Source organism: Nelumbo nucifera, chromosome 3 (assembly GCF_055504915.1).
Source record: "Nelumbo nucifera cultivar China Antique chromosome 3, China Antique-T2T, whole genome shotgun sequence".
Classification (NCBI taxonomy): Eukaryota; Viridiplantae; Streptophyta; class Magnoliopsida; order Proteales; family Nelumbonaceae; genus Nelumbo; species Nelumbo nucifera.
Window position 1 is genome coordinate 55,938,703 of NC_142651.1, and position 19,168 is coordinate 55,957,870.

Consider the following 19,168-nt stretch of genomic DNA (forward strand, 5'->3'; position numbering starts at 1 on the left):
CATAGTCCACATCATCACTGTCATCACTTATACCATAACCAATATCATCACTATTGTGGCCATCTCCCTCATATTCTTCCACAAATAAGATATTGATGTCTACATATTCATTTGTATTCTTCCTCGATGAACTAACCCCATGAATGCTATGTGCTTCATTACCCACATCATGTGCAACATACATGTCTATATGGACCTTGCCTTCATATATTGCACATATTGACAACACATCTTGGTCATTGTTCACTATCACCAATCCATCCTCGAAATCATACCCCGCCTTTCTATAGCAAACTTGACACTGGGCTATGTATCCTAATTCTTTCAAAATGTTCTCAATCTCAATGTATGGCAGTAGGTCACCATCAACATTATTGCACACAGAAACATCACCACCACAGTAAATCCGTGGTGGTAAAACAATGAAGGTGCCACCATGGTGAATAAAAACAATAAACATCCGAAACATAAAATAAATCTATTAAATGATAATACTATACTAAATCAACCAAAAAAGTCATTTATAAAAAAAGAAAACACATATTTGCCCTTTGGAGTGTGTGTGTGCACCATTCTATTAAATTTGTGTTTGGTTTGAATGATAAAGCTATGGAAAGGACTGAAATGACAGGGAAACCTATAAAAGAGTTGTATAAGGTTCCCTATCTTTCTCTACCTTTTCCTTTAGGCCGAACACAATCTCTAAGTCTCTAACTAAGTTTCATCAAGTGAGACAAATAAAACCAAGCCCATTAAGGGCCCAATTTAAATGATGTTGCGCTATTTGAATCCTAAGTCCCAAATTAGGCAGCATCAATGGAGAGAAATAAACCCAAGCCTATTAAGGGTCCAACAAATAAATGCTTTTATAACAAATCAATGGCATATGGGGTTGTCTAACAATAATCATGTTATATCAATTCAGTGGCATATAGGGATGCCTAATAGCAATTTAATGATGCATACAAAGATGGGCCACATGCATTTGGATTCTAAAATCTAGGTGTTAGACTTGAATGGGGGTTGTTTTGTCATGTTTCCATTAAACCAACACTGTTAATAAGGCTGTATTGTTAATGTGTTAATTAAAAAACTTGGAAACACATAAAAACTAGAAGATGAATTGAAAAAAAAAATTGGAGGATAATATCTTTTTTGTCCTCTACATGAATTAACAAATGAATAATTAGGTTGGGTGTCACATTACAGGGGTAGTACAGTTACTTTCTGTCTCCCTCCTCTGTCACAGACAAAGGGATATCTGCCACACAAGGTGGGGGACCACTGTGGGAACAGATTAAAAATCACAGTCCACTCATTCAAATGCATGTATATTTCATCAAACAAAAAACCCTAATAATTACATCTATCATTCAATTCACACAATAAACCCTAATTGAAAACATCTATCGTTCAATTGTCACAATAAACCATAGGTGAAATACAGTCATATTCCCTAAAAAAAAATGTATCAAAATCAACTAAATATAAAAAGAAATGGTTCTTTGTGACATCCACTCATTCGAACGGAAAGGGACAACATACATTAGGGCACAAAATGATGAACAGTGTTGCCTAGACAAAGTGAAGAGGGATTAAAACCAGGGTTAATCTCATCATTTCGAAATTTAATTTCTCTCTCTTCTTGAAAATTCAAAGGGTGTTTGCATATTTTTGCATATCATCTAATGTTAGTTAACGGTTAGGTACTAAATTGGCAAGTTTTGGAAGTTTAAGTACTGCATTGGCATGTTTTGAAGTTCAGGGACCAAAGTGAGACTAGGCCCAAAGTACGAGGTACTAAATCTGCAATTATACTTATGTATTTTAAGTTCAGCTAATAGGCTTTCTTACACATTTAGTTTAAAATTTGAGTATGCATTTTTTTTAATTAATATTATTTTTATTCTTTTAAATTTTATTTTTTACAAATTTTTTATAATCTCACTCTGGAGTATATTCCTTTTGAGGGGTTGTTTGGGTTTTTGTTCTAGGGGGCCTGGATTTTAGTTGTCCTTTTAGATGTATAGTTTCTAGTTGTACATGTTGCTTACAAGGATCATACATGTATTTTTACATTGGATTTTTTGGTAATAAATAAAAAAGAAAATTTATTAATAGAAAAGAGAGTATATCTGATAATGATGAGATATCACTGAAAACAAAGCTACAAAAGAGATCAAAGCAAACAAAAAAGAAACACTCAATAGAAAAATAGGGAATCTAGAAACCAATAACATGAGAAATTTTTAAGCCAACTCTAGAATGTTCCAAAACCCAAAACCAAGGTCTTCTGTGATTCCTTCAAACTCTGGAAGAATGAGAACCTAGTCCATTATCCTTTTATCGCATAGTAAGGTGATATTATCTCTTGTTCGAGCCTTCTCTTCAAATATTCTCCTATTTCTTTCTTTCAGAGTTCCCAACAAACAACGAAAGGCATGCAGCTCCAAGCGATCTTTGCCTAGACATTTCCCCCACTTGGCCACTAGGAGACCACTAGCTAGTTTGGAAAAGCCCAATGAAGAAACCCCATATGAACTTAGAGTAAGGGCACTCAATAAACAAATGATAGATATTCTCCTCTACATTTTCGCAAAGATATCATCTACTATCCAATGTCATTAACCATGCAAAAGCTTTCACCCTTGGGGGGGCAAGGTTTTCCCAAATTCCTTTTAATTCTGAACTTTCACCATTTGACCTTGACATGGATTTGACTGAGAATAAACTGTTGAGCAAGAGACCAAGAAGAAGAAGAAGAAGAAGAAGAAGGAGAAAAGAAGAAAGAAGAAGGAGAAGAGGAAGAAGAATAAGAGGCAACTGAGTTAAGGCCTCAACCAAATTTAGCTTCAGTCGAGTGAAGCTTTCTATTTATATTGTTCTGGCCGTACATAACAATATGTATACAGAATTACGAAAATACCCCTGCGGGTACTAAGCCTGTGTATAGTACATATAGTACACCTGTTAACACTCCCCCTCAAGTTGGGGCATAGATATCAATCATGCCCAACTTGTCACAGAGACCTTGATGTCTGGAATAGTTTAGCCCTTTTGTAAATAAGTCTGCAAGTTGGTCTTCAGAGCTGATGTATGGAGTGCATACTTCGCCTGTGATGATTTTCTCTCTGATAAAATGCTTGTCAACTTCAATGTACTTTGTTCTATCGTGTAGTACCGGGTTGGCAGCAATACTGATAGCTGCCTTGTTGTCACAGAGTAGAGTCGTGGGTTTACCAACTGGAAAACCCAACTCTCCCAGAAAGATTCTTTATCCACATACCTTCGGCTACTCCATGTGTCATTGCACGGTACTCAGCTTCAGCACTGGATCTAGCTACCACGGTTTGCTTCTTACTCCTCCAAGTAACAAGGTTCCCTCCTACAAAGGTGCAGTAACCACTAGTAGACCTTCTGTCACTTTGAGATCTAGCCCAATCCGCATCTGTGTAAATTTCAACTCTCAAGTGTCCATGTTTCTGGAATAATAAACCAGCACCCGGGAACTTCTTAAGATACCGTAGTACTCTCTCTGCTACTTCAAGGTGGGTGGACCTAGGTGCATTCATGAACTGACTGAGGACACCAACAGCATATGCTATGTCTGGACAAGTCATAGAGAGGTACAACAATCTCCCTACAAGCCTCTGAAATTGCTTCACATCCTTAAGTGGTTCACCTTGACTGTCACTTAACTTATGGTTGGGATCAATGGGAGAGTCAGCTGGTTTAATCCCAATCTTTCCAGTGTCCTTAAGCAAATCTAAGACATATTTCCTTTGAGAGATGAAGATACCCCTTTTTGATCGGGCAACCTCAATCCCAAGGAAATATTAGGCGGGACCTAGATCTTTCACCTCAAACTGAGTGGCAAGGAAGCCCTTCAAACTTTGAATTTCATCCTTCCAGTCACCATTAACAATTATGTCATCCACGTATACTATTAGGGCAGCCATTTTACCTTCTACTCTTTTTACAAACAGTGTGTGATCTGACTGACATTGCTTGTATCCCCTCTTCTAGACTGCAGTATGAAATCTGTTGAACCAAGCCCTTGGTGATTGCTTCAGCCCATATAAAGACTTCTTCAACTTGCACACCTTTTGTTCACTTCCTTGAGCCAAAAAATCAAGGGGTTGAACCATATAAACTTCCTCTTCAAGGTCACCATTCAAGAAGGCATTCTTGATGTCGAGCTGATGTAGATCCCAATTCAGATTGGCAGCAAGAGAGAAGAGGACTCTAATAGAGTTCATTTTGGCAACAGGTGCAAAGGTTTCTGCATAATCAACCCCATATACTTAAGTGAAACCCTTTGCCACTAAACGAGCTTTATACCTCTCCACGGTTCTATCAGTCCCATGCTTAACAGTGAACACCCATTTACATCCAACTGGATCCTTTCCCTTAGGGAGATCAACAAGTTCCCATGTACCATTCTTATGAAGAGCATCAATTTCTTCCTTCATGGCCTTCATCCATTCTGGTACTGAGAGAGCTTCTGCCACATTCTTGGGAATAGGGATACTGTCAATGGAGGTAAAAAAAGCACGAAATGAAGGTGAGATATTCTCATAGGAAACAAAGTTGGAAATGGGGTGTTTGGTGGTGTACGACCTAACACCTTTCCTGTGGGCAATGGGAAGGTTAAGATCATTAGCAACAAGGAGGTTGGGAGTCAAGTTACCTGAGTGAGTATGATCTTCCCCCAAGGAATCTGATGGCATTTGAGGTACGGCTTCTGGATTCTCCTCAGCTCTTGAACCTGATTGGCCTTTACGACGACGAGAAAAAACACGGAAAGGTGGAGGATCAGAAGGAGGAAGGGGAGAAGGAAAAGGAGTAGGAAGAGGAGGAAGTTGAACCAGTTTCTCCTCATACCTACACTCCCCTTGAGGAGAAACAGGAAAGAAGGGCTCATCCTCAAAGAAGGTAACATCCATGGAGACAGAGAATTTCCGTGAAACAGGATCAAAGCAACGATACCCTTTCTGAGAGAATGAGTAGCCAAGAAATATGCATGGGATAGCACGAGAGTCCAATTTCCCCGGGTAGGGAAAAGGTTTTGGACAAAACACCGACAACCAAAAACACGGGGAGGAATAGAAAGAAGAGAAGCCTTAGGAAAGAGAAGCTGATGTGGAGCTTTGTACTCTAACCAACGAGAGGGCATTCGGTTAATGAGGTATGTAGAACAAAGGACGGCCTCAAGCCAAAAACGTTTGGGAACATTCATGTGGAGTAGTAAACCTCGTGCCACTTCAAGAAGGTGACGGTTCTTCCGTTCAGCCACACCATTTTGTTGTGGCGTGCGGGCACAAGAGCTCCGGTGAAGTGAGCCATGTGAAGCAAAGAACTCCGTGAGGTCACTATGAAAAAACTCTTTTGCATTGTCTAATTGAAATATTTGAATTTCGGTCTGAAATTGGGTGAAGACCATCCGCTGAAAATCTTGGATAACTTTTGGTACTTCCTCACGGGTTCGCATTGGATATACCCAAGCGTATCTGGAATAATCATCAATGAAGGTAATAAAGTACTTGTAGCCACTCTCAGAAGGTAAAGTAACAGGGCCCCACACATCCGAATGCACAATGTGAAAAGAAAACTCATATTTACTATTTCTTTGAGGAAATTGAGTTCTACAATGCTTGCTTAATTGACACGTTTGACAAGAAAAATTGGAAATAGACACGGACTTACACAGTTCTGGGAAAACTTTCAACGACTCAAAAGACAAGTGACCCAAATGACAATGCCATAAATACATTTTACTCTTTTTGAACTGACTCATAGACTCTGTAACAAGAATGCCAGTCGTATTCTCCAGCATATAGAGTCCATCAACCATACGACCCCTACCAATCGTCCTCCCCGAGGCCAGATCCTGAATCACACAATAGGAAGGGAAAAAGGTCACGGAACAGTTTAAGGAATTTGTAACACTACTGACTGAAAACAAATTCATAGGAAATTTTGGAAGAGAGAGAGTTCCTTGACCAGCTATGGGAGAGTATGATCCATCAGCTAGTCTCACTTTATCTCTTCCGGAAAGGGGGTGATAAGTTTGGAAGAAAGAGGACATACCAGTCATGTGTTTTGACGCTCCATAATCAATGATCCATGGAGAGTCAAGGTCGTGAGAAGCAACATGGAAAGCTGTGGCAGGATTACCTGATGTGGATGCAAAAGAGGTGGTGGGAGGAGCATCCATCTAGCGAATTGTTCTGCCATAAAGTTCCAAATGGTCACAGAAGGAGTTGACAATATCCTCTCTTGGGTCGGATCCAGAGTAGTTATGTTGGCCATGTGGTGGTTGAGTCACAGTGGAGGTGGAGGGCTGATTCTCCCGAGTAACCATATTGGCCATGTGGTGTTTCTTGGTACCTTGCTGCTCGGGTCTTCTAATACCATCTGATCCTTGCTTCTTAGGTAAATCCTAAGCCCACTTCGATTTCCCATGGAGATCCCAACAAGTATCTTTGGTGTGTCGGGGCTTCTGACAATTAGTGCACCACAATTTTTCCTTATCTTCTGCTTTCTTCTGGAGATCCCCTCTCTTGAAAAAAGGTCCACCACTAGTAGAGGAACCCCCCTTTGCCGCCAATACAATTGCATCCCCTCCGGTGTTGTTCATCAAGTTCCTTCTACTCTCTTCAGACTGGACAAGAGCATAGACCTCCTAAATTGAAGGAAGATCCTTAGAACTTAGAATTTGTACTTTGATGGGTTCATAGATAGGATTGAGACCATGTAAAAAGGCAAACACCCTTTGCTGTGAGACAAGTTTCTTATACAATTTTGCATCTTCCTCACACTTCCACTCAATGTTCTGGTAATGGTCCAGCTCCTTCCAAACAATTGTCGGGTCAAAGTAATAAACTGATAAACTCCTCTGCCCCTGTTTACAAGTAGATGAAGCTGCTTGCAGTTGATAAATTTTGGCATAGTGTCGAAGTTCAGAAAATGTGGACTTTGCCTGATCCCATATCTCATTTGCAGTTTCAGCCCACATGAAGTTCTTCCTTATTTGAGGTTGCATGGAGATCAAAAGCCATGACATAACCATACTGCTCTCCTGATCCCATTTATCATGTTCTGCATTTCCAAAAGGTGGTCCTTTGATTCTTCCATTTATGTAGCCTACTTTTCCCCTTGCAATTATGTATAGTTTGATCCCCCTTGACCACTCTAGGTAGTTTAACCCGTCAAGAGGAACAACAGCCATAGGGAAGGATAGATCACTGTTCCCACTCATTCCATTCAGCATTGTGGAGATTCCGGATGTAGCTGAATCTTCACTACTCATGATTCTCAGTTCAGAAATACACAAAACCAAAGCACAGTCTTACAGAGCTGCAACAGTCCACAACAAGACACTTGCTGATTTTCGGCCCCACAGAAAACCAAGCACAAACACTGCAACTGCAGTACTAGGGGTTATCACCTACACTGTGTAGGAGTCCACAAAACACTATACGAACTGCACATGCAGTGTAACCAGGTCCTAAAGACCTACAGTTCACAACTTTGATACAGCTTCTCAGCCCAAAAAAAAGACACAGTAGGAGCAGCAATACGAGTGGTGATTCACTACACCTAATCGGCTGATATCCACTTTCCAGGGCAGCCGAACAGTCACTCAAGATCTAGAGTTCATCAACAGCCCCTTAGAGTGCAGACTAGAGCAACATACAATCGGAGGAAGGGGACAGTCCCTACTCAGATTCTGGAACATTAACAGTCGTGCAAGAAGCCATAAACAGGAAGAGAAAAAAAAATCTCAATACCAGCAATAGGCAGCACAGTCATCAGTCATGAACTCGAACTTCCCTTCAGGTCAGATTGCAATAGGCAGTTCAGTCATGAACTCGAACTCCCCTTCAGGTCAGAGCCTTCCTTCGAACATCTGGGATGGATTTCTACAGTCCTCTTAGCCGAAGCAACCCAGTTACCAGCAAAAATACATGTAGTCGAACCCTTTTTCTGTGCTAGGAAGTTGAACAGTCAGCATACTTGTACCAGAGCCCTACTCGGCAGTGGAGACTAACCGCAGCACTAGAAAAACTTCATCTTCCTTGTCTTTGAGCATCAGTACTATAGCTCCTTCACAGCAGAGGAGAGAGACCTCAGCTAGTTGTTTTCTAGGCCTGGACGAACCTGCTCTGATACCATGTTGAGCAGGAGACCAAGAAGAAGAAGAAGAAGAAGAAGAAGAAGAAGGAGAAAAGAAGAAGAAAGAAGGAGAAGAGGAAGAAGAATAAGAGGCAACTGAGTTAAGGCCTCAACCAAACTTAGCTTCAGTCGAGTGAAGCTTTCTATTTATACTGTTCTGGCCATACATAACAATATGTATACAGAATTACGAAAATACCCCTACGGGTACTAAGCCTGTGTACAGTACATATAATACACCTGTTAACATAAACCATTTCTAGATTCTTTCGACCATCTTAAATCCTTCCTTCCTACGAGTTTCAACTGATAGAAGTTTTGCAAGTAGATACACACACTCTTGAATTTCCCAGTCAAAGAGATCTCTTGAATTTAGGGAACCATCCAGCTCCACCTTGATTGATTTCAAAATTCTCTACAACAAAACTAAGCCTGTGTACAGTACATATAATACACCTGTTAACATAAACCATTTCTAGATTCTTTCGACCATCTTAAATCCTTCCTTCCTACGAGTTTCAACTGATAGAAGTTTTGCAAGTAGATACACACTCTTGAATTTCCCAGTCAAAGAGATCTCTTGAATTTAGGGAACCATCCAGCTCCACCTTGATTGATTTCAAAATTCTCTACAACAAAGCCATTTTCCATACCTAACCTATGTGGTAGAGGACAAAGATCACACAACTTTCCAATACCCAGCTAGTCATCTTCCAAGAATTTGATTGTTGAACCATCACCAACCTTGAAGGACACAAAGTTGAGAAAAGCTGATTGTTTCTCAACTAGAAACACATAATCCCTTTCCACACACTTACTCTATAGGATGTCTTCACTTCTTTGGAATCCCACCGAAATCCAATCACCCCATATTTACAAGCCGCCACCCTCCTCCAAAGAGCCTCCCTCTCCAAACCAAATCTCCACAACCATTTCCCTAGAAGAGCTTTATTGAAAATCTTCAATCTTCTTATTCCAAACCCCCATCTTTCTTTACCGTGCAACCCTTATCTCACTTAACTAAGTGAAATTTCTTTTCAATCCCTTTAACTCCCCATAAGAACTCCTTTTGCATTTTTTTTCAATTGAGTTTATCATGAAAGGTGGAGTTCAATACAATACCATACCTTTTTCTCCAAAAAAAAAGAGTATTTTTTGCATACTTTAATTTTTTAAAAAAATTGCACCTTGCTTCAAAAAGGTGTGCACCTTGACCTTGCCTTGCCTCTCACAAGGCTAATCTTTTGGTAAGTTTACCTACCTCATTCACTACCTCAAACAATCTTCTATTATTTTATTGTCAGAGAGCAAAACTAGCAATTGTAAATCACCCTCTCAGTAGAGAATCATTGAAACTTGTTTGCACTCCAACTTCAATCTTTGCTCTATTACTACAGATTGTTCATGATCGGTTTATGAATTCTAAATAGTTTATTTGTTTTGGTAATGTTAGGAATTATTAGGACAATTGACAAAAATGAAACATAAGAACCAAGAACAAACAATATTTACCTTATTTGCTTTGAATCAAGAAAACTACAAATTTCTGCTGCACCTGCAACATAATAGGATTTCTATGAAAATTGAAACTAGAGCAACTAGAATATGATCAGAATGATAACAAATTTGCTTAATTCTGGTAAGTGAAGAATTGGAGACTAAATTCCCCACACTTACAACTTAATTATAATCTTAAAGAAAAAACATTACATCCCAAATACATCACAATCACAAAATTATATTTTTCATATATCTATAGGAGGCTTGAGCAGACATCTTAGCATTGAAACTGTATTAAGATAGAAACTAAACAAATCACTTGTTATAAACATGATCAATCTTCACGAAAAAAGAAAATACAATAAGAGGAAGTACAAATGGGAATTTGGGTAGGCTCTCCTAACGGCCTTTTTTCTTGCTCCTCTTTCTTCAAAGTACATGCTTCCCCCAACCTCCTAGGTGGGGATTTCCCTGTGAAAGAAATTCGGTGCAAGCCTATTCCCCCGAAGATCCAAGCCTTCTGCTTGGAAATATTCCTTGGTAAGGTAAACACTTGCGATATGCTGCAGAAAAGAAGGCCATACATTTGCCTTTCTCCTCATGTGTGCTCGTTGTGTAAGGAAAGTGGTGAGACCCTTTCTCATTTAATGATATCCTATTCTTTTGTGACTCAAATTTGGGAATTCTTTTGTACTTTCTTTGGCTGCAAGTGGGTTCCCCCTCAAGATGTGGCAAGACTCTTCAACCATGAATTCTTGAGACAGCAAAAGAAAAGAAGGATGGTAATGTGGAAAGCAACAAAGGCAGCAATTTGCTGGGTAATATGGGAAGAGAGGAACAATAGAATTTTCTTGGAAAAAAGTAGAACAATAGAGGAAGTGATTGATAGTATCAAGGTGAAAGTAGCCCATAGGGTAAAACCCTTGGATAGCTTTCAATCTTCTTAGTCACACACATTCTAAAAACAGGGTCCAAAGTAGCACACTCTTCAAGAGTAAGAGATAAAGTAAGGCTGGAGTGGAAACCACTAGAAGGCAATAAAGTAAAACTGAATTTTGACAGGAGCTCCCTTAGAAATCCGGGCATCTCAGGAATAGGAGTATTAAGAAATTCTGAAAGGAGGACATTGGGTATGTTCTCAGGACCGATTGGCACTGGAAGCTCACTGAAGGCTGAACTATTGACATTACTACAAGGGTTAAAGCTAGCCAAACAGTTAGGATACAGACATGTTGAAGTGGAAGGGGATTCAAAAGTAGTAATTTCATGGGCAGTAAACAGCAGCCATACCCCATGGATGTTTAAACATGTGATTAGGGAAGTGGAGAAGATTGCAAAGGAGGTTGAGGCTGAATTTAAATGGGTCCAAAGAAGTGCAAATGGGCTAGCTAACGGTTTAGAAAAACAGGGGGCATTGAGACAACAATTATTTTGGGCTGCACTGTAATGAGGGATAGAATAGAGTGATTAAGGGGGACCAATAGTCCCATCACCAAGTTGTATAAACTGTTTACAATCTGAATTTTAATAAAATACATGTTTACTGATCAAAAAAAAAAGAGGAAGAACAAATGGGGATTTAGTGATAGAATGATTGGTTTGCTATTTTGATAAGATTAACTAAGGCTGTGTTTGGTTTGAAGGGAAAGGTAGGGAAACCTATACCTTTTTCCTTCCTTTCCCTACCTTTCCCTTCCTTTCCATACCTTTTCCTTCAAACCAAACATAGCCTTAAAGTCAGTATAGTTCAAAAGAAAAAGAACAAAAACCACTACAACAGAGGATTCCCAATCTAACCAAACTGTGTGGTGACAAAAAAGACAAAAGTTATTGATAAAAAAACGACAGAAGTCAAAATGGAAAGTAAATGGCATATGTAATAAAGAGAAGATAAATAAAATGGGAGACAAAAAGAAAAATACCTATTCAAGTCTCTTAATATTCTCCATTTGATTCATATGCTTATTTGCTATGGTTTTTAAGCCTTCAATGTGTAATTATACTTCTTCTAATGTTTAAGGTTTATTAATAAATTCCATGCTTTTAAAAAAATACCTTGACTTCTTATACTTTCCAAATATCTTAGAGAAATTAACAAAATATCCCCAAAATTACACCATCTCTACATGGCAAAATGTCCATCGATATTGAAATTGCAAACCATGCTCTCAACCCACCATCAAGACAATCACAATTTGTATTTCTGGCTGTGAATCGCCACATATTTGTCATTCTCTTTTTTTAAAACAAATAAAAAAGAAAAACAAAACAAGACCACCCAAATCTTCATCCATCACCTTTTAATTGTTTTCTTGAAGACTAATCTAATACCAGAATCTGGACAACATCGTTCTTTTTCTATAAGAAACTTTAATATCTTTGAACTCTTCACATGCTAGCACCAAATGAGCCACCCTTACCTTGATCAGGACAGTTAAAACACCTGCCCCTAACTGGCAATGTTTTTTACACCATGTACATCCTTTTGCCTAATTAATGAATCTATCAATTACTTTGTTGAACAAGAGAAAGATGCCCGAATTTTCCTAAATGAAAGACATATAGGAACCGTCAAGACCAAGAGTTTTCTAATAACTAATCTCAAAAATGGCACCCTCAATTTCCTTTTTTTAAGCATCTCACTAACATTCAACTTTAGTGCTAGGCATGCTAACCCTATTCAATTTTTTTTAAGATAAATAAAAGAAGAAAATTTACTCAATAAGAAAGATGTCTTTTTCTTGTTTATCATGGAAGAGCAAATGTTAGGCCAAGTGGCCAGTAACACCCTTGCTACTGAAGCTAAAGTCAATCATTTTTCGAAAACGGCTCTTTTTCCCTTCCCCTCAACCTCCTTTGTTTTAAATATTTTCCAAATCGGGCTAGTGAACTTACTATTGGAGAGTTGGTTTCGGGAGGAGGAGCCAGCCATTTTTTTTAATTCTAAAAACATAAAAAATTAATTTAATTGCACTTATTTGGATGGTTGGATTACCGATTCAAAATCTCAACTTGATTTCAACGGTTGAAGCCTCTCAAATCCTCCTAAATGGCTAAATTGCTAAGTGCCTAACTGCCTAAGTGTATGACAATATGACAGTATGAGATTGTATGAGAATTGAGATGAGAGATTGAGAGAGTACAAGAATTGAGAAGAGAATTGATGAATTGGTGTGATGAGAATGGTGGATTGGTGTCGTGTGGAGGATAGGGTTATTTATAGGAATTGAAAATAATTCAATTGCCCACAATACCCTAAAAACTAGTTGTTTTTAGTTGTTGGGAGTGGTATTTTGGTCATTGTAAAGTCATTTATCACTTTAACCAAATGCCCTCAAAGTCCCAAAAAACTAGTTATATAGGATATAGGCATAAAGCTAGAGGGGCATTATTGTCTTTTTCTTCCCCTCAAATCCAAAATATACAAATACCCCCCTACATTGCTATTTAGGCTTATAGCTATTGATTAAGGGGGTATTTCTGGAAAAAAACCCTAAAAAAGCTAAAACGAGCCATTTGCAGGGTCCCCTAAGGGCCCCAACGGCTAGTTTTTTCGAATAGGCTGCGCTTGGCCCGTTGTAGGCCCGCGGGCCATGCTGTGCCGCGTGCCAACCCACAGACCTAAAACCCCTAGCCCAGCATGGCCTGTGTGCCGTCGTGTCGGGCCAATCCAAAATCGTGTTGGGTTGCAGGTGGCATGGCCTGATTTACACATCTATCCTCTGCTTGAGGCTTCCTTTCAAAAGTCTGTCTTTCCCCAGCCAACATGTAGTCCAATAGGTCTTCAGTGTCACTTTTCTCCTTTGAAACCCTAATTTTGTCCCCATAGAAGAACTTTGCAATGTGCCTCCCTGTTCAATTCTTTCCAACAATGAATTGCTTTCCAATTTCCTCTCTAGAGGAGTTAAGGGAATTGAAGCTCAACTTGTCATTAACATGAAGTTTGGAGATGATACAACTTTTTCTCTGATTAGCTATTCTATAATAGAATCTAGTATTTTCATCTCCTTTTTTTAATCAGTAACACAAATATTAATTCATTAAATTAGAAAAGAGAGATGCAACAAAAAGTTGTGATAAGAAACAACAAGCCCAAAGGAATGAAACCATCCCAATTATTACAAATAAGCCCAAAACATGGATTGTCTATGAATCTCTTGTTTAGCTAAACCGCAGCCATACTGTTTGCAGATCTCCTAACCCAATTTATTTGGAGTATCATGTCTTTAGATAGCCATTTAAAGTGCCTGAATTCATTCCTTAATTGCCAAGTAACCCCTTCCCCCTTTTCATCCAACCCACAACCATTTTTGAATCACCTTCAATGACCAGCCTCTCAATCCTTCCTTCAATCACTTTGCCCAATCTCCACTCTATTCATGTCCTAAGATTAGCTATAATGTCCTGAGCCTCCACTTGAGTTCAAGGACAGAACCAAGGAAACCCAGGAGAGACATGGCCCCCTCCTATGGCCCAAAAATCCACACTTACATTACACTCTTCCATGTATGTTTTCCCCCTCCCCCGACCCACCACCCAAGTGGTCCCCCCCCCAATGGCCCATCCATAATTATCCCCCCCCCAATCCACTTTAAGTTTTGCACCCCCCCCCCTCATAAAAAATTCCTGGCTTTGCCCCTCCTTGAGTTAGTAATACAATTTCTCTTCTCTAGATTTCAACCAATCAGATGTAAAAAAACAGAAGGATATATTTTTCAGATATTAAAAATATTTTTATACCATAAAGTATAATGAGATGACTTTTTTTTATAGATATAAAATATAATGAGATGATTGCAATTAGCTATTGGCTTAGCATTGAGAACCTCTTTGTCCAGCCCCTTATTTGAAGATTTAGATTGCAAGCTTGCATCAAGATGATGATTGCAATTAGCTATTGGCTTTACAAATGGAGCACATATTAGGAATTAATCCTTTAACTTCTTGTGCTTATCCTTTAAAGAAAAAAAAATCTTGTGCTGAACTTTAACCCTGCATAAACGCATCAAGGATGTTCTTAATGCAGCAAACCATGTATACATTTCTAGAATATAAACAGATCATGACTTTTGACCCCAGAACCCATTACATTAAACCACAGAGTAACCAAACGCACTCCAATATAAAAGAATTAATAGCCTTTTCAAAAGAATCTGAGGTCCTTGATGAAAGTCATCTCCTCAGTGAAATTTCTATTTTGCCCTCAAACATGGGCCACATGGCAACTCTTGTTTGGCCCACAATATTTGGCTGTATCACTCCCCCCCCCCCTCCAAGGATGAGGTGACTGACATCAAGTCACCTAGGATCAGGTCAGCTCAACTGAAGGAAGTAACATCAGGTTGTCCTCAATTTTGCAAGCCAGCATCAGTGCTTTGGTGTGGTCAGCTCTACTAGTTGAGCCTCGGGTTTCTAGAACCTCCAAAGGACTCCTGAGCAGGAAGCTTTGAATTTCAGAGTTGTGCCGCCTCGCCTTTCGATGTGGTGTCAAAGGAGGTCTCTCATTGGCTCACTATTAATATGAAACCATTACTAACAGAGATTGAAACCAGTTCCACAGTGCAATTACTGTTGTACTGACATAGTGCATGAGGCGTGCCTTTTATATCACTGGTTTGGAACCATCAAGACCAAGAGCTTTCTAATATATAATCTCAAAAATGGCATTCTCGATTTCGTTTTTTTAGGCTTGTCACAAACGCTCACCTTTAGTGCTAGGCATGCCTCCCTGTGCAATTCTTTCCAACAATGGATTTCTTTCCAATTTCCTCTCTAGAGGAATCAAGGGAACTGAAGCTCAACTTGTCATTAACATGAAGTTTGGAGATGATACAACTTTTTTCTCTCATTAGCCATTCTATGATAGAATCTTGTATTCCAATCTCCTTCCTTTAATCACTTTGCCCAATCTCCATTTTGCAATCTATTCCATGTCCTATGATTTATATATAATGTCCGGAGCTTCCTCTAGAGTTGATACAATTTCTCTTCTCTAGATTTCCTCTGGTCACATGTAAAAACAGAAGGATATACTTTTCAGATATTAAAAATATTTCTATACCATAAAATATAATGAAATATTACATCCTCAGCATTTGAGGATTTCTTTGTCCAGCCCCTTATTTGGAGATTCAAATTGCAAACTTACATGAAGAAGATGGCTGTAATGAGCTATTGGATTGACAGATGGAGCACATCTTGGGAATTAATCCTTTAACCTCTTGCATAACGCATTAAGGAAGTTCTCAGTATAGCAAACTATGTCTACATTTTTAGAGTATAAATAAATCATGACTTTTGATCCCATTACATTAAACCTCAGAGTAGTTACCAAACTCACTCCAATGTAAAAGAATGAACAGCTTATTCAGAAGAATCTAAGGCCCTTGATGGAACAAAATGCAAAAATGCAGAAAGAGAATCTGTATAGTTAATCTTGTATAAAGAAAATATTAATTCTTTTCTGACAGCCTGAACCTAGATCTGCCCTCCCAGAATCCTGTGATCTTCTAAATGTCCTTTTATGGCCTTCAACTTCCACTAAATGGCTCCTCTGGTGTATTAATTTGGTTTTGTTTCATGGCCAATCATCCCCCGAGTTCCATACACTCGTTTCTTAATCCTATGCCTCCCGGTCTTACCACTTTTCCACTTTTTTTCGCTTCATTACCACTTATCCACTTAAAAAAGAAATAATTGCCTCAAAAAGAGGAAAGAAAAGAAAAACACAACTGAATAAAAAAATCAAAACCCACTTTAGGACAAGTCTCAAAAGATTCAAACTCGTTAAAAATTCTCGAAAAATAGAATGAAAATGACAAAAAAATAATACCAAAACCAACTGATTACCAAGTCAGCAAACAGCTATACAGTTCAATTCCCTTCACTAAAATTAAAAGAAAAACACAAGAAATGAGAAAACTTATGGACTAACCGGGCATGATCTGAAGGCGATCGAGTCCTTGCCGCTCGAACTCGGCAATGATCTCGTAAGCCTTTTGCTGCTTCTGGGGACTCCAAGTTTCAATGTGGTGTAATATATCGATGCCGGAAGGGTTTTTGGATCTGACAGAGGCGTACTCTTCCTCGCCGAGTACGGCCTTATACATAGCATGGAAATCTATGACGGGAACCGTTAGGGTTCCGTCCATGTCGAACACCACACCCCTCAACCTCATCCTCTGCCTAGTGCTGGTGGTGGTGGTGCTCAAATGCGCCATAGACGGCCGAGAATACAAGACAAAAGCGGCTCTTGAAAGCAGTAGTTGCATGATTTTATGAAGGGCTGGGAGTGTTGTGTCCGTCCCCTTCAAACACGCACTCCACTCCGCTTTCTGGTGCGACAATCATCCGATGGAGACGACATGGTCGGATGCGCGAGTCGAGTTGCGCTGCACTGGCTTAAGGCCTTAAGCTAATTTTTTTTTTTTTTTTTTCAATAGAAGCTTAAGCTAATTCACACACAACGTAACAACAGATCTAATCTCATCTCATCTAATCGTTACAATTTTAATAACAAATTCGGAAAAGTATGAACAGGCCCAACGAAGATTTATGAATTTCATTGTACATCTATATACATTCAAAATGTCAAAAACCGTCACTCTATATACTCTGGGCTGAATCGTCATTGTCCTCATTCGAAAAAATACGAACAGGCCCAATGCAAACAAAACCAACGGCTAAGATATGGATACGGTATGTATCGGTTTTTAGGATCACGAATATCGGATACATCACGACCGGATTTGTATAGAATGATGTATATCGGTATGACACGCCTTCGTATGTATCTTGATTTTTTTGAAGCGCTATACAACGGGGCTATCCCATTCCACGACCCATAACCACCATGCTGGCGGAATCCGATCCTGAGTCTCCGCTACGAGCCTACGACGACCTTACGGTCCAGTCGGTCCTTACCAATCAGTTGATTGGCACCTCGCCAATAGCTGCCATATCGATGGATATTGTTGGATACGCACCAATACGTACGGAAGTAAGCGCATGGGTGTCTGCCTGTCTGGTTTTACTACTCTACATATTAATCACTTTTGGACTGTTTTTGAATTTTAATAAAAATGGAATTATAATTATAAAACTAAAATAAATAATTTAAGATTTGATTTTTCCAGAAAATTTTAATAAAAACTAAAATTATAAAAATAATTGATTTTATCTATCTTAAATGATTTATAATTTTATTTTACAATTATATGTAAAATAAAAAAGTTATATGTTCAAAAAGAAACCATATTTATTATATAAAAATATAACTATTCTTTATATAAAAATACTAAATAAATTTTCCTAAAAATATTAAAATTGAATTTTATAATTATAAAAACTTAAATGGAGTTATAGCATTGGTTATTATAATGTTAATCTTCATTTAACCTATTAAATGTGCATTTCTACCTTGTTCTTAAATAAATTAACTTTACATTTAGTATTATTAATTTATCTGATTTATATGCATTCTCCTAGCATAACTTTCGCCTATATCCTTATGTTTCCAAAGTGCACTCTTATCTTCGATATATGATACTTAGTACTGATAGTTAATTTGATATTTGGGTTTAACTAGACAACCTTACACAACCTCCTCTTTGGGAAGTTAAATAAAATACTAGTTATTAGTGAAATAACAATTGGTATTATATTGAGATTTGTTAGATATCAATTGACCCTAATAATTAAGTATTATGACAAAATTAAGGATTTCTTCACCAAAGAATTTTGAGCTAAATAAATCCAGGCCCAACCATTGATTATCCATTTCTAAGTCTATTTCAAATAAAACCCATACAAATAAATGATGTTAAAAACATGGTATAGCAAAATAAAGGCATAGTTGAACTTAAATAAGCAGCATGCACAAATTACATATATCACAGGCCCCGAATACCAATATTAATAACCTTTCTGGAAAAATATACTAACATTAATGACAAACTCAAAAATGTAGAAGTAAACACCTTTCTACCATAATAAGTTAAAAATACCAAATCATCATCATTATCCATGCCTTATCCCAACTACATGAGTCCTCTTTCACCGATCCATTTTATTTAAAATCATATCCATTGTTAAATTATTAGTGCCTACATCATTTCTTACTACATCTACCCATGTCCTTTTTGGTCTACCCCTAATTCTTCTAGCCCCTTCAACTTGTAACAAATCACTTCTTATAATTGGAGCTATTGGTGATGTTTTATGAATGTGACCTAACCATCTTAGTCTACTTTTTCTCATTTTATCACCTATTGGTTTTACTCTTACGTTCCTATGGATGATTTCATTTCTAATCCTATCATTTCTATTTTTTCCATTAATCCATCTTAGCATTTTCGTTTCTACCACACTTATTTTCTATATATGTTGTTTCTTGACTACCCAACACTTTGCTCCAAATAATATAGCTAGCCTTACAATTGTTTTGTAGAATTTTCCTTTTGGTCTAGGTGGTATTTGCCTGTCACATAAT

The 19,168-nt window shown here is 38.2% G+C and overlaps 1 protein-coding gene across 1 annotated transcript in view; it reads right to left on the reverse strand.

The window, feature by feature from the left end:
- Window positions 1–17,256, reverse strand: part of LOC104600993 (Haloacid dehalogenase-like hydrolase (HAD) superfamily protein) — a 45,225-nt gene extending 27,969 nt beyond the window's left edge. The window contains exons 1-2 of the mRNA XM_010264180.2: window positions 16,613–17,256; window positions 9,691–9,733 (exon numbers count right to left, since the gene is read on the reverse strand). Of these exons, the coding sequence (XP_010262482.1) occupies window positions 9,691–9,733; window positions 16,613–16,949 (380 nt within the window). The 5' untranslated portion in view covers window positions 16,950–17,256. The remainder of the gene's footprint in view (window positions 1–9,690; window positions 9,734–16,612) is intronic.
- Between the last annotated feature and the right edge of the window lie 1,912 nt (window positions 17,257–19,168).